The sequence below is a fragment of the Dysidea avara genome, chromosome 4, assembly GCF_963678975.1.
Source record: "Dysidea avara chromosome 4, odDysAvar1.4, whole genome shotgun sequence".
NCBI classification, from domain to species: Eukaryota; Metazoa; Porifera; class Demospongiae; order Dictyoceratida; family Dysideidae; genus Dysidea; species Dysidea avara.
This window is the reverse complement of record NC_089275.1, coordinates 432,916-448,130: the sequence shown is the minus strand read 5'-3', so window position 1 is coordinate 448,130 and position 15,215 is coordinate 432,916. Positions and strand designations below refer to the sequence as shown.

The 15,215-nt window shown below is 40.7% G+C and overlaps 2 protein-coding genes across 6 annotated transcripts in view; one reads left to right on the top strand and one right to left on the bottom strand.

Annotated features, from left to right (window-relative positions):
- Positions 1–113: 113 nt before the first annotated feature.
- Positions 114–15,215, top strand: part of LOC136252865 (TBC1 domain family member 2A-like) — a 30,324-nt gene continuing 15,222 nt past the window's right edge. For 2 of the 5 annotated variants that reach the window (XR_010699805.1, XR_010699803.1), the window contains exon 1: positions 118–228. The gene's annotated coding sequence lies outside the window, so the exon portion shown is untranslated. Of the gene's footprint in view, positions 229–15,215 lie in introns of all 5 variants that reach the window. The other 3 variants (XR_010699806.1, XR_010699804.1, XR_010699807.1) reach the window with 2 other exon arrangements.
- On the bottom strand, positions 8,024–10,350 carry LOC136253342 (uncharacterized). Its single transcript, XM_066045996.1, has 10 exons — positions 10,127–10,350; positions 9,964–10,079; positions 9,776–9,906; positions 9,526–9,728; positions 9,288–9,470; positions 9,096–9,240; positions 8,734–9,043; positions 8,383–8,678; positions 8,221–8,336; positions 8,024–8,163 (listed from the first exon to the last, which is right to left on the bottom strand). The coding sequence occupies exons 7-10, from the start codon at positions 8,743–8,745 to the stop codon at positions 8,024–8,026; spliced, it is 564 nt and encodes a 187-aa protein (XP_065902068.1). The 5' UTR covers positions 8,746–9,043; positions 9,096–9,240; positions 9,288–9,470; positions 9,526–9,728; positions 9,776–9,906; positions 9,964–10,079; positions 10,127–10,350.

Genomic DNA, 15,215 nt, shown 5'->3' with positions numbered 1-15,215 from the left:
GCTATAATTAAAGATCAGGCTTTACAGGTTCCTTACCTGTAAACCTAATACTATAATTATGTAATACTAATAGTCAAAAATCTAGGCTTTCTTTTAATAATTAGACACAAAATGTATTATACGGTCATAGCACTAGTGCGATGGTGTTTCCGCGACATTGCAGCTGTAGTCGAAGGGTCTTCATGGTTTTGTAGGTTTTCAATAGAAATATGAAGCCACAAATGCAAGGTATGGTTATAGTATGACAGGCGTTTACTGTGTTTTACTGTCTGTATGTTGTATAACTATTTTTCTCATGTATGTACTTTAGTCGAATGTATTAAGTTGTTTTTGATGTGACGTAGTTGAGCTGAGCAATGTGCATACTAGCTCCGCGATCTAGTTTATGTCCTATGTACAATAGCGTCATGGAGGACATGTAGTCTCGCGTGCGAGACGGTTTACGTGGGGGCATGTCGTGGGTATTGGTAAAACCGGGAGGGGAGGGGGAGCGGGAGCGGGAGATTTCTTGGTAAAACCAGGACCGGGAGCTGGGAGATCACATGCACAATACTACAGGAAACTGTTATTTTTGCACTAATGATGGTTTATTGATGCAGAATAGGACTCATACAAGTAGTCTCCCCTCCTTCAAACAGGAGATATTATACAAAAGATCGAGATACTCTAATAGAGGAGTCAGCCGGAACAGTCTCATGTTCTGTCTCTTAACTGCCACTGACTGCCAGTAGCTTGTTAATGTATTTTTAATAACAAGGTGAAAAGTCTTAGTGCTTTCAAATTTGAAAAAAATCTTGTTGGGTGGGAATCATGCTCCCAGAATGTCACCCATATCATTGTCTTCCTTTTGTAGTTGCATGTGCTTCACTCCATGTATGACCTTCATTGCTATAAGCTTACCCAGACTCTTTGACCTGCTTCACTGATTTTATTCTACCAAGTTATTTTTGCTCTGGTTGTGTAGACAGTTGCTAGATCCAGACAGTGTGTGAACTTTCACAATTAGTTATTGTCAGTTTATAAATTCACTAACTAATTGGAGTTTGTACAGCAAGAAATTTTGTTTGCGAGTTAGCAATATAAGTTCTTATATTATCAGACTGATTTGATTGATTGATTTATAAATTACCCTCTGAGTCTCTGACAATTGGTAACTACCATTCTTCCTTGCCAGCACAGCATACAATACAGACAAAATCTATGAACATAGCTAGTAGCTAACAAGTACAAAACTTAACACATGCATACAAAACAAATATACATGGATACAAATGCAACAATCTACTTAAGGCAAATTATAAAAATGACTGAACATATACACAAAAACAAATAAAACAGCAAGAACAGACACAACAGAGATTACATGGTCTGAAGCTGTCCAAAGCACCATGCACCTTGAGCATATGTGAGCACTTCTTGTCTGAAGGAACAACTCCACTCTGCAATGAACGTTAACAGTATAAGGTAGCCAATGGAGCAGCCTATCTCTTTCTGGAACCTAAGACAAGTGCTAGCCATCTGACTTCCTAGGATCCGGAGAGTTCAGATGAGACAGGACCAAAGATTCAGAAATCTTAGCAAAAGTGAATGAATTAGTGTCACATGAAGTAGCAGGCATTGCAAGGTTGTCAGCAGTGTTGGGAGTAACGCGTTACTTATGCAACACGTTACGTAATATTATTACTTTTGTGGTAACAAAGTAATATAACGAAATACGCTATAAAAACAGGTAATGTAACTCAAGTTACTTTACATACAAATGTAACGCGTCACTTAAGTAATATAGTTACTGTGACGAGTCTAATATTATGTAATGTTATTACTACAAGTAACAAAGTTACTAATCTCGTTAGTAATCCACTGAGTAACACCTAGCCACAATGAATTAATGAAGCCTACTGAATGAAGCTTATTCACCAGCTTCTTACTAATAATCAAGATTTACACATTGTCCAACAACGTAATCGTGATAAAGTGGTAGTTTCACACGTGACAGCTTAAGGCTATGGACACAAAGTAATTATGTAATATTATTACAATTACTTTATTTTATGGGTAATATGTAACTGTAACTAAATAGTTCAGCTGCAAGTAATATGTAATATGTAACTAGTTACTTTTACAAAGTAACTTGCCCAACATTGGTTGTCAGCTATAGCAGATTGATGTGATGAAGTGACACATCACTGCTACAGTTTTAAAATGTTTATTACAGGTTTTTGCAATTGAATTCGTTGCCTTTGCAATTGAATTCGTCCCGTTTGCAATTGAATACGTCGGTATTGCAATTGAATTCGTCGGTATTGCAATTGAATTCGTCGGTATTGCAATTGAATTCGTCCCGTTTGCAATTGAATTCGTCGGTTTTGCAATTGAATTCGTCGCTTTTGCAGTTGAATTAGTCGGTTTTGCAATAGAATTCGTCGCGTTTGCATTACAATTCGTCATAAACAAAACGGCTCCAAGAAACCAACCCGCTCATTAAGAGATGAACTATTTATGCCTTGGAGAGTTACACTTGAGACACTAGAAGGTAATTGAAGCTGGTAGTACGCGAAGTTGATAGCTGTCTGACAAGTTAATTAGCTTGCTCGCGAGTGACCACACCCATCGCGAATGGCGTAGTAGAGTTTGGAATGTTGCTGGAGAGGCTGCAGAGGAAGAATCATTGCCTTATAAAGAGTTGTTTACTACTGTTGTACTTGAACAAGTTCTTGTAGCAGCTGCTACATCATGTTTTCATGTTTGCTCCAGCTGCCATTCTTGTTATGGACGAATTTAACTGCAAAAGCGACGAATTCAATTGCAAAAGCGACGAATTCAATTGCAAACGGGACGAATTCAATTGCAAAACCGACGAATTCAATTGCAAACGGGACGAATTCAATTGCAAACGGGACGAATTCAATTGCAAAAGCGACGAACTCAATTGCAAACGGGACGAATTCAATTGCAAAGTCGCCGAATTCAATTGCAAAAACCTGTAAGAGAGTCAGAAGTAAATGAATCATTCAATGCTGCTTTTATGGTATCGATTCTTCCAATTATGTTATTAGCACATGACTACATATAAGATGGACAATTCTTGCTCTGCAACATTGATGACTGAAAATGATCTATCTTGGCTTGGTGTAGGTACCATGACTTTGAGGACAAATTTCCATTCCTATACTATCTAATAATTATATAGAGATTTCTGATAGTTACGTTCTTGGTCCTTTTTTCTTAAATAAATACCATGTATCATTGTCTATATACATTGGCCATATCTCTGGAATGCTTCAAGGTATCAAGTTAATATTTAACACGATAAATATTCAGTGCCTTATATTTTAGCTACAAAATACCGCCGATCATTGAGCCAAATTGAAAAGGATGCATGCACCTAAAAAATCATGAGTAATGAATACTGTGGCAAATAGTGAACTTCACTACGAATTCTTAGTGATGCTCACTATTTGCCATGGTAGCTATTCGCTACTCATTTTTACTGTTTAGTTTTCCTAGCTACCACCATAAGTAACTATAGTATAGATACCACCATTAAGTCAATGGAACAAGCCATAGCATGAGAAGGACAACAGTGAGTCTGACAATACTAATGGATTGGACTTATAGAATATAGTGTTCACATCGGAATGCATCACTTCAGGGACTGTGCGTGGTGACAGAACTCAAAGTGAGAATTTTTCCCAAGATAAATGTTGATTTAGTAGAACAATTGAGTAGCAAAGCATGAGGTGAACTGGTGGAGCAGGTCAAAGAGTCTTATAGCAATGAAAGTCACACATGGAGTTTGAAGCATACAGCTACAAAATGCAGACAGTGATGGATGTCACAGTATAGAGCGAACATTGGATGGCTTCTCATGTCTGAGTTTGTACAGTATCGAACTATTCTCACCATGTTTGGTCAACACTATCTTGGTGAAGGTATCTTACTTCAGCCACCAATAGACTTTGGTCGTAAACATTCCTACAGAACTAGATGTTCACCTTGGTTTGCAGACATTTTTCGATTCAAAAAGAACTTCAGTCAGCACTTCTTTCAGCATCAGGCTACAGTGAGGTGGAATTCACTGCCACCTAATTTATTTGATGACATTACTAATTTTCATGATGGCCGGTCTGCTCAAGTACCTACATGACTTGTCTTGAATTGTTTGTTCTTTTGTAATTTAATACTGTGACGGTCGTAATAGTTATTTATTTATTTATGTTTGTCTAGTATAGTTTTGTTTGCTGTGTACTATGTATTGTGTATTATGTGTACTGCAGTACGGAAGAACGGCCTTGCCAGTACTGTGAGTTTAAATAATAAATCAATCAGTCAATCAATCGGTGACTTTCTGGGAGCATGATTCCCACCCAACATAATCTTTTTTTAAGTTGCTCTAAGGCTATAGCTATTTTTAGACTTTTTACTTGTTATTACAAATAAATCAACAAGCTACTGGCAGTTAAGAGACAGAATATGATATTATGAGACTGTTCTATATGAGTGGCTGACTACTCTATTAGAGTATCTCGATCCTTTTGTAAAAAGTATTGCAATTCCCTACCTTATAGCTAGTTCGTATAATATCTCATGCATGTTTGAAAGGAGGGGAGACTACTTGCACGAGTCCTCTTCTGCATCAATAAATCATCTTTAGTGCAAAAATAACAGTTGCCTGTAGTATTTTGCACGTGATCTCCCAGCTCCTGGTCCTGATTTTACCAAGAAATCTCCCGCTCCTGCTCCCCCCCCCCTCCCAGTTTTACCAATACCCCATGTCGTTGTCAGTCATACAAAAAAATTTATTCTGTCAATGGGACTCACACGAAACAAGGAGTAGTCACTTCCATACCGCCAATTGATGCGCTCGCGACCGGAATCAAGAAGTTTGATCGCCAAATATTGCCTTGATCACTTGATTTCATCTTTCCAAGAGCCTTGATTCTTGATCGTTAACCGTAAAAGCTTAGTAAATTCTCGTGTTGCCCAATGTTAGCTTTCAAAGGTGCTTTCTTTTGCGGATGCCTTGATCGCTTGATTCACTGCAAAAATATCACTTGATTAAATCTTGATTCCGGTTGCAAGCCCCATGGGTAGCAAACATGGCTCACATGAACTATGGATGGGGCTCCTCCTTTCAGTTACTCTGTTGTACACGTAAAGGAATCTATATTGCTCTGGAGAAACTCACTTAACTGGTCTAGTTTCTGTGATTCGCACTTTCTATGCATACCTACAATACATTCATTTACTGTTGTGACGTAAGACAACATCACGTTTTCATTAAAAATTTTTGGTCATAAAGTTAGCTCATATCCTCTATTGAATGGATGGAATAGCATTGGACCACTGTGTGATAAGATAGGGCTGTATGCTGAAATGATGCAATAGATTATCTAGATGGGATTACTGAAGCATTGCTCTAGAGTTGAGCTAATTTTGCAGAAACAATAATTTTCCCTGTTGTTCATGGTTTGAAAGCACTATGTCCCACTTCTTACCTGTAGACTAAGAATAGTTATAGTGGTTTATACAAACAATTTGAGTCGGTCTACTGTAGTTAATGTAGGAATCACTTTCCCTTTGGTGCCATTTTTTCCTATGTAAAATGGGCCTAATTTTTAATGACATTGTAATAGCTGTAACTTCACTATACAATACAGTATTGATCTGAAAATTTTGGTAGAAGTTGCATAGTAGTAGTAGTTTATATGGGGGGTGTGTCATTGGTGCTAATTGAGAGGTGTTAGGTTTTTGTTGGCAGAGGCATAGCTACACCCGGGCCTGCCCCGGGTAATTACTGCTGGTGCCTGGGCTGCGAGCATAGCAAACTGTGGCTGGCGCGCCCCTACTGAAATGAGCTGAAATACATACTTGCTCTTTTTTGTGCATCTGTGACACTTTTGAGCAGTTGCTATCATCAAAGATCGCCTATTCTGAAGATTCCTTCATCAATTAAGTAACGTTCTATATAATGCACAGCATCATGTGATCACATTTTGAAATTTGAGTGGTCGAGGATTGAGCACACGTGATTTTGGTGAACTTTTTAAGTTCAAAACAGTACTGGATAATGGTAGACTGATGAAAAACTGACAGAAGTTGTGGCTACCGTCATCTTCCAGGTCATGGTGGGAAGAGCTGCGGTCATGTCATCGTCGAGGATTCCGGAAGCAAGACAAAAATCTCAACTAAAATATTAGTGTTGGATATATATAGTACTTGGATATATGAAGTACGCCTCAAGAAAAGTTGTATACAAGTATGGAAGAGTGAAAAAAGAAGTCTTTACTGGGGCTGGAGCATTAAATCAGTTGCTTCTATAATATTCATGCAGTAATATTAATAGCTTAGCTGCATAAACAGCAGTGTGGTAGCAAGCTAGGTACACGTACACACTTTTAAACAAATTTTCAAAAGCAAATGTGTATCAAAGAGTCCACAGAGATGGGCTCGCATTTTTACTAAGTAGTTTGCGTAAGCACTGCTGTACCTAGTACCCGGGAAACCCTGAATACTAGCTACGCCCCTGTTTGTTGGACATCACTACTATTGTACTCAGTAGCTAGTTGAAATTCTTCTTGTGTGTTGCAAGCCTACTGGAATCTGTACCAAGTAGCTTGATGGACATTTTCACAGTATGCCAGTGGAACGTGCTGCTGGGGTTCAATGAATCCTCTGAGATCTGTGTCATTACCAGTTCCAGTACACCAGGTGTACACCGGTGGCATGATTATCCACTGCCTGGTCCTCCAGTAAAGAAGTAATATTCACACTACACTTTGATCCTAGTCTCAGCATGGCACGGCCCACTTTAGCCCAAAGTATGAATTCATCAGGCCATGCTGAATAAAGACTGGCCCAGCTCAATAAATGTTGGTGGGATTGCCCGAGTGTTACCTGGCTAGTTTGCAGTGTTAACACATTACGAGTCATCCAGCGCGAGTTAACAACTATTTGGCATTCCTAACATTTAGTACTCTTGTTTATAGCAGCACATTAAAAAGAATATGGCAGAAACTGATGTCTGCAGCTGCTGCAGTAGTATGGCTACTTGGGGAAAACCTGAAACCCTAAAGCTGATAGACTTGTGAACTGATGATAAAGTACAAGAAGGGTTAGAAGGTGTCACCCCAATAGAGACATATCAACGCATCACCGTGAAACTTCAAGAAGCTGGCTATGACAGAACCCTCAAGCAATGTTGCGAGAAAATTAAGAAATTGCATAAGGAATAGAGGACAAGAACAAAGAAACTGGACAGGGAAGAGAAAGTCAAGAAGAATGCTGGAACTATGTTGAAGTCATGGATGCTGTGATGGGGCACAAACCAGCCACATGTCTAAGGTTTGTCGTTGACACTCTAGCAGGGGGGGGGGGAAGACAATAATGATGACACTTTGCTCACTCAGCAACTAGTAGAAACAAACAGTACAGACACTTCAGAATGTGTGTCTACCCCATCCAGTACTGAAGAACAACCTGCATCACCTAACTAGAAAAGCAAAAAGAAGGAGCATACTAAAGGGGACCAGTTTGAGGTAGTGATGGGCAGTATGGTAAAGCAACTAGTGGAAGCACAAGGTCACACAGGAGAAGTATTTATAATTAGAAGAGAATAAGCTACTGCACAATTTTTGCCTATGGTGGGGGAAAAGAAAGAAAAATAGGGGGGAAATTCAAACCCACAATCACAAAAAGTAATCAATAATGATATCAATATTTATCAATAATAGCTATTAAATCCATTTCAAACATGTAAAGTTATTGTTATTTTACATTGCTCCACCATTGCAGTCATTCAATTGACTCTCACCTTGCCAAGTAAAGTAAATTAACTTTAGAAAGAGTACTTTATAGCTATTACAGTAAATTAAATGAGAACTAGCTAGCTAGCTACATATATTAGTCATAATAATTACATGTTGTACTGCTGTGGCCATGTAAACTAGCTATAGTACTACCTGTGTTTCTTTTACAAGATAACCCCTGGAGAGATGACCATAGTAAAATAATGAAAAGGTGCTTACCAAGTAGTTGTATTAATAGTGTATAAGGCAAGGTTTGTCCCTTCCAGCAGATTGAGTGAGTTGTACAAGCGAGCATGGAGGGCAGAATAATCTTGCAGTACCAAGTCCCACCTGGACACATATCTTCTCTTGCCGTCTAAGTATATATACATAAAGGTCAATATCAGCAAGCATAAGAGATTAGCCATCGTACTGGCATCAGTGGTCCTCTTTGATTGGCCATGTCTTGTAGTAAGCAATATGCACAGTGCCTCTACAATGCGGCTCTTTAATGGAGACAATGGAACAGAGACTCCAGATAGCAGGCACCTTTGGTAAATGTAATTACCACTTTTAATTTATGAAAATAATATACCTCTTCATTTGCTCCGTAGTTGTGTGTCCTGTCTTCTTTTGGCTACTAAAGTGGCCCCTTAATTGCACCTGGGATTTAAGTATTATTTCTGTAGCCTTCTTGTCAAAAGGATCCATGGCATTCCACAAGGCCTTAATATTCTGTACTTTATCATTGGGTAAAGACAAACCCTTCAATTCTAATAGTGCTTCAGCTAACTGTGCCACCTTCTCCCAATCTGGTATTCCTCTGGAGTCTATTGCAGTAGTACTAGTGCCAGCTGATGTGGTGGTAGCAGTGACACTATTATCATCATTCTAAGGTGTGTAAATATTAATGAAATGTACTACAAATAAACTAATAGCTCTTAACTTGGATATACATACTGCTTCTATCTCTCTTCTATTTCTTCCTCCTTCTCTACTTCTTCCTCCTCTAATCCAACTGTCCCCAGGTCTTCTGACAAAATGATGGTGTCAGCCTCATCTATGAAGCCTTCATCAATTATATCTTCATCTCCTTTCTCCTTAGATTCTAAATTCTTTTCAGAAAGTTCAAACTCCCTGCCTGCTTGACGATATAGATAAGCTACTCCAAAGATCTCTCCCTCATTGTAGCAGGTTGGAGTGTGGTGAAATGGAAGCAGCTTCCTGCCAGAGATGGACTCGTTGGACTTGTTGGCCTGGAACAATTGAGTAAGCATAATAATGCAAAAATATCTACTTGCTACCAACTTTGCTGGCAAGTTCCAAATTAAACACTCGCATGCCAGACTGTTGCTGAGCTGCTGCCAGTGCTCGGCTCTGATTCCACCTGGCTAATCCCTCCAGTAGATGTGCCTGGAAGTGTACATCACTTACAGATGATCCAGGGATGAATCTAATAGAATACTATAGTATGTACTCGAAAACTTTCAACAGTTTCACCTGGCTAAGTGGAGATGGAATGATTCTAGGGATGTTGTATCTCTTGCACATCAATACACTGGTAGCTGCACACCACCCTTCTGATTGTACCCTGTAATGGTGTACAGATAGTCCACACCTTGTGGATCCTGAATACACTTGACATGTTTCTTTTCCTCTTTCCAGATTGCTCCCATCTTTTCACTAAACAATTAAAATAGAGTAAATCTAGGTAGTATAATAGGAACGTACTGATTACCTGATTACAGGTTCACCTAGTGAATCTGTTGCAGGCGTAAATTGTAAAATCAAACATTCAATTGTCTTTGCGGTCTCCTCAGTTCCACGAGTCCTTCTCCGGCAGTGTTTTGTAAGTTCACCAGTAATTGCCTTGTGTATGGTATTGATGGAAGGATTGCTTACTCCCTGTTGCTGCAGCACACCTTAGCATCACACAAACGACTATATAGTGATAATTTAATAACTATGAATGAACAATGCAGATATACTTATAATCAGTCTGATCCCACTCAAAAATTGCCTGTGAAAGACGAGCCATTACAATGCCATAGAAGGGATGTGACTCAGAAGTGCAGCCACATCCAATCCTCCTCATAAAATGCCATATGTCCAATCGAACCTATGTATTAAGACTAGATAAACAGAGGTATAATAATAATAATGACTTAGTACTTACTTGCAGGGGTTTCCATTCTTCAAAAAGGCATGCAGTCTTACAAGACTGTCCACTGATAGAGCAACAGTCTGTCAGTGTAGACCAGCTGTGGGGGATCCTGCCTGGCCTTATGATACCTACAAATTATAGGCTGTACAATGTGCTGTAAATTTTATATACCAACCTCTCAATCAGGCTCTTTGCCATTGGATGAAGGCTATCAAGTCCTTCAGATTCTGTCAGAACTGACATTAGAACCTCCTCACTCTCATTGCCAACATTGGTACACCAGGAGGCACTCCCAGCAGCCGTTCCCTGCAGCTTCTTGACAATCTTCTTTGTAGAGTCAATCTTTAGCACTCTTCTAAACACTCCAGTGCAAGTGGCAAGAAGCTGAGGTAGCCTACTAAGAATGCCCCTGGCATGCACTGACAAAAGCCATCTACAAAATATTACAGAAATAGCAAATATAATGGTACCTGTTACATTGAAGCAACAATCACACCTGTACTTTATACAGTCATCATAGTACCTCAACTGCTTCTCACCCACTCTTCACTGTGTATTTCAAATATTGAGTTGTGGAGTGCAGTTGGACTGTTTCCGACAGTTCGACTCCGTAACAGTGACACCACAGCCTTGCCACAGCCCAGTATCCTGGTTAAGGATAGCTGGAAACAGTGAAAACTACGACTCAGACAGCTGCATAAGTATGCCGGGATGCAAAATATTACTATACGTACATGTCGTTATCTCATTAAGGTTTACCAAGAACCCCAGCCCAGAAAAATTTTATTGCATTTATAGCATTTAAGTTCCTCGGTTGCAAGATAATACCAGTCCTTAAGGTCCACAATTCTGCGTATGGTCTTCAAGTAAAGACCCTTAAAACTGTTAAAGTGTAGTACATCTGTATTGATATATTAAATAATATTGTTTTACTTACTGTAGTGATGAACGGCGATTAAGGCACTTCAAATCAGCTGCCCAAGCCCCTTACTGGCACCCACACACAGATTCTCTGTAGCACATACAATTTGGGCTTGGGCTGACTGTCCTTAAGATTCTGGATGGGAGGATACCACCACAGTTGAGAGGCAGCTGTGTCACTGATTTTGTTCACATTGTAGAACACAGTTTTGCCAATCCACTCCTGGTCACCAATGTGCACTCCATAGCTTTGGTATGCAATCAGCATAATTGGTTGATTTCTCACTGAGCTTCTGTTTGAACACACATACAAGCGTTCATTAAAATAATATGACTAACAATCAGAGCTGTTTCATCATTGTTATATTCATTAATGTTGCCAAGAGCAGATTGCTCCAGTGGCACAGTTCTCTAAAATACATACAATAATATAGAAAACGCAAAGTAACTTCCAATTGTACAGCCACTTGAGGTGGGTATGGCTGTGAGAGCTGACATGGTGTCAGAACAGGTGAGGGTGGTCTAAATAATGGCTAAAGTTATATAATAGTTAGACGTCAAGAACCAGGGTTCTACGGGATTTAGAAAACTCGAAGGTCCTGGGCTGTAGCACCCGAGCGCACTCGCCTGAGGGTTTTCTAAATCCCCTAGAACCCAGTGGTTCTTGACGTCTAACTTATTTAGACTACAACTCGTTATTGTACCTTGAGTTGACAGCTGCTTGTAAATAGGAAATGTATGGCTAATTACTAGAAACAAGCCCTCTACACCTCCCGACATGGCGGGACCACAGCGTGGCTGTTGCTACCCGTTTAAATGCCCATGCGTTGCCAATGTTACAGGCGCGTGCTATGTATCGAAGTACTGGACTCAGCGAGTGGACTACAACTCATTGTTGCTGTTGTTGTGCCCCGACAGCTGCTTGTAAGCAAGTAATGTAGTGTTGATTAGTACAAACAAGCCCATTACACCTCCCTCTAATTCAGTACGGCTGTTACTAGCCATTTAAATGCCCATGCGTTGCCAATGTTACAGGCGCGTAATTATCGTGTTTCGTATCTCCTCAGAGCGTGGTCTCTATTGGACATGACCGTGGCTCTACGAGATTTAGAGACCACGTTTTCAGCCAATCAAATTTCAGTATCAAACTTGTTGTAGTCAGTCTAAATTACATTAACAAATATGTGACGCACTGTATTCAGGCTGATATGTGGTATAGAGAGATTACTATGGAGGGCTATAGAGTTTGATGAACAAAATGCAGTAATAGTGGTTCTAATAAGTTTAATTGGCTGCTTACTGCTGACCTGTAGTGATGGTGGTAGGATTACTGCCACTAGTGGTGGTGGTGTTACTACTGGTGGTGGTGTTACTACTGGTGGTGGTGTTACTACTGGTGGTGGTGTTACTACTGGTGGTGGTGTTACTACTGGTGGTGGTGTTACTACTGGTGGTGGTGTTACTACTGGTGGTGGTGTTACTACTGGTGATGGTGTTACTGCTGGTGATGGTGTTACTACTGGTGGTGGTGTTACTGCTGGTGGTGGTGTTACTGCTGGTGATGGTGTTACTACTGGTGGTGGAGTTACTACTGGTGGTGGTGTTACTACTGGTGATGGTGTTACTACTGGTGGTGGTGTTACTACTGGTGATGGTGTTACTGCTGGTGATGGTGTTACTACTGGTGGTGGTGTTACTACTGGTAGTGGTGTTACTACTGGTGGTGGTGTTACTACTGGTAATGGTGTTACTGCTGGTGGTGGTGTTACTACTGGTGGTGGTGTTACTACTGGTGGTGGTGTTACTACTGGTGGTGGTGTTACTACTGGTGGTGGTGTTACTACTGGTGGTGGTGTTACTACTGGTGGTGGTGTTACTACTGGTGGTGGTGTTACTACTGGTGGTGGTGTTACTACTGGTGGTGGTGTTACTACTGGTGGTGGTGTTACTGCTGGTGGTGGTGTTACTACTGGTAATGGTGTTACTACTGGTGGTGGTGTTACAGTGCTCAAAATAACGTTCGACAATCGGACATTATCCGGACAAATTACGTAATGTCTGAACAAGTTTCTATTTATTCGACAGAAATGTCCGGACAAAAGAGAACACGCGGTGAAGACGATGATGGTGGTGCAAAGAAGCGAAAGGTTACGAAACGAACAGTGGACAAGTGGATATCCGAAAATGATAAGGCTCTGCAGACGATGAGATGGCTGCATTACGAAACGGCGAGCGGCGATCGAGAGCACGTGACCATGCTGAAATGTAAAGTTTGCGGCAAGTACAAGGAGAAGCTCATTTCGATTCGAAACTATAGGTCAGCCTTCGTTGAAGGGATGCCCAACGTTCGTGCTTCGACATTCAAAGATCACGCGGCGACGGATATGCATCGACGAGCGATGGGGTTACAGGCCAAGGAGAGTGCCAGTAGCATTATGGAATACGCACCGATAGCCAGGACGATGGCTCAAGCCAGCCTGAGCGAAACAGCCAAGGTAAGCATTAAGAAGAAGTTTGACATTGCATATGTGATGGCAAAAGAAAACTTTGCTTTCACTAAGATGACAAGTCTGCGCGAGCTAGAAGAAAGGCATGGCACAAATTTGGGATCAGGCTACAAAAATGACCATTCCTGTGCTACCTTTATTGAATTTATCGCCCGTGAACTAGCAGAAAGTCTTATTTCTTCTATTGGGAAGTGCCACTTTTTTAGTTTACAAGCAGATGGTACCACAGACTCCGGGAACATTGAAAACGAACTTTTCATGATTCTTTATCTCGACCCATATCGTACGGATGGTCAAGTCCATATCCAGAATAGGTTTTTTACCACCAGGTATCTTAAATGTGGCACAGCTGAAGGCTTGTACAATGCTTTCGGGAATGCTTTAGAGTACATGGGCCTAGAGGAATCTAAGTCTAAATTAATAGGGTTTGGCTGTGATGGCACCAATGTTAACATAGCAGATGGGGGGTTAAAGGGGCTTCTAACTAAGGAATTCCCATGGTTGGTTGTTAATTGGTGCCTATCTCACCGACTCGAATTAGCCATAAAGGATGCCCTGAAGTCTACTTTCTTTGAAAGCGTGGACGAATTGCTTTTAAGGCTGTATTACCTTTATGAAAAATCACCTAAGAAGCTTCGTCAGTTGGAAGAGGTGGTACTAAGTCTTAAAGAATGCTTAGATCCTTCAGAGCTCCCCCATAAAGGAGGGAAGCGGCCTTTAAGAGCCTGTGGTACTCGGTTTGTTGCACATAAAGTGAGTGCTTTAGAAAGAGTAGTAGACCGATATGGAGCATATATCAGTCATCTAATAGCTCTAACTGAGGACTCGAGTGTGCGGGCAGTGGAAAAGCAGAAGCTAAAGGGCTATATCAAGCAGTGGACCGATGCTAAAGCTTTGTTTGGGTGTGCATTTTTTATTGATTTGCTTAGACCGGTAGCTATTCTTTGTAAAGTATTGCAGAATGTTGAAGTTTGTGTTTACCAAGCCATTGATAGTTTAATGAAAACTAAGAAAGCATTGGATAAGCTTAAAACCACCCCATTGAAGGAATTACCTTCAGTGAAAAAGGTATTATCTCGAGGTACAGAAGGTCCTGTTGGGTCATTCACTTACCAGGGAGTCGTAGTCAAGAGATACGAATTAGGGTTCACTTACCTTGACAATAACTACCCCTCACTGGTCGAAGCTGTGGAAGCCTGTTTAAGAAAACGCCTCAAAGTGCAAAACACAAATTTGCTCTCTGATGCATTAACCATTTTGGCAACTCACGGCTGGGAGAGATGCGAATCAGCCTCATTTGCCAATTCCGCAATTGAAACCGTTTCAAAAAGGTTTGAAGTCCCTTTAGAGAAGGCTTCTGTAGACATCTCCCTTTTGACAGATGAGTGGGAAGACATGGTAGGCTATGCAAAGCAGTATGTGAATTTGATGTCAAACTACAAAGAGGTGTGGTGGAAACTTTTTAATTCACCAGTGGCAAAGCAGTGGAGCAACATTCTAGCTCTAGTCGAGCTTTTGTTTTGTCTTCCTGTGGGTAATGGTGCACTCGAACGCATCTTCTCTCAGCTGAAGTTGATAAAAACTAGTCACCGCACTAGCCTGAAAGAAGACACGCTTGATCAGTTGCTAAGAATTCATGTCGAAGGCCCTCCATTAGCACAATGGCAGGCTGATGGTGCATTAGAATTATGGCTGAGGGAAAAGGCAAGAAGGATTACCCACAAGGAAACACACAAGAAACGCACAAAAGCCGTTGTCAATATTGATACCTCTGAGGATGAAGAGGAACTGTTTTGCTTAGATGACTGGGACAAGTGGATGTGTAGCAGTGATGAT

What these genes read in the sequence shown, in the direction of transcription:
- LOC136253342 (XM_066045996.1), bottom strand. An exon ending in ACTACGGAGCAAATGAAGAG is followed by an intron (nt 8,337 to 8,382) that starts GTATATTATTTT and finishes CATTTACCAAAG; the next exon opens with GTGCCTGCTATCTGGAGTCT. An exon ending in AAAGAGGACCACTGATGCCA is followed by an intron (nt 8,164 to 8,220) that starts GTACGATGGCTA and finishes ATATATACTTAG; the next exon opens with ACGGCAAGAGAAGATATGTG.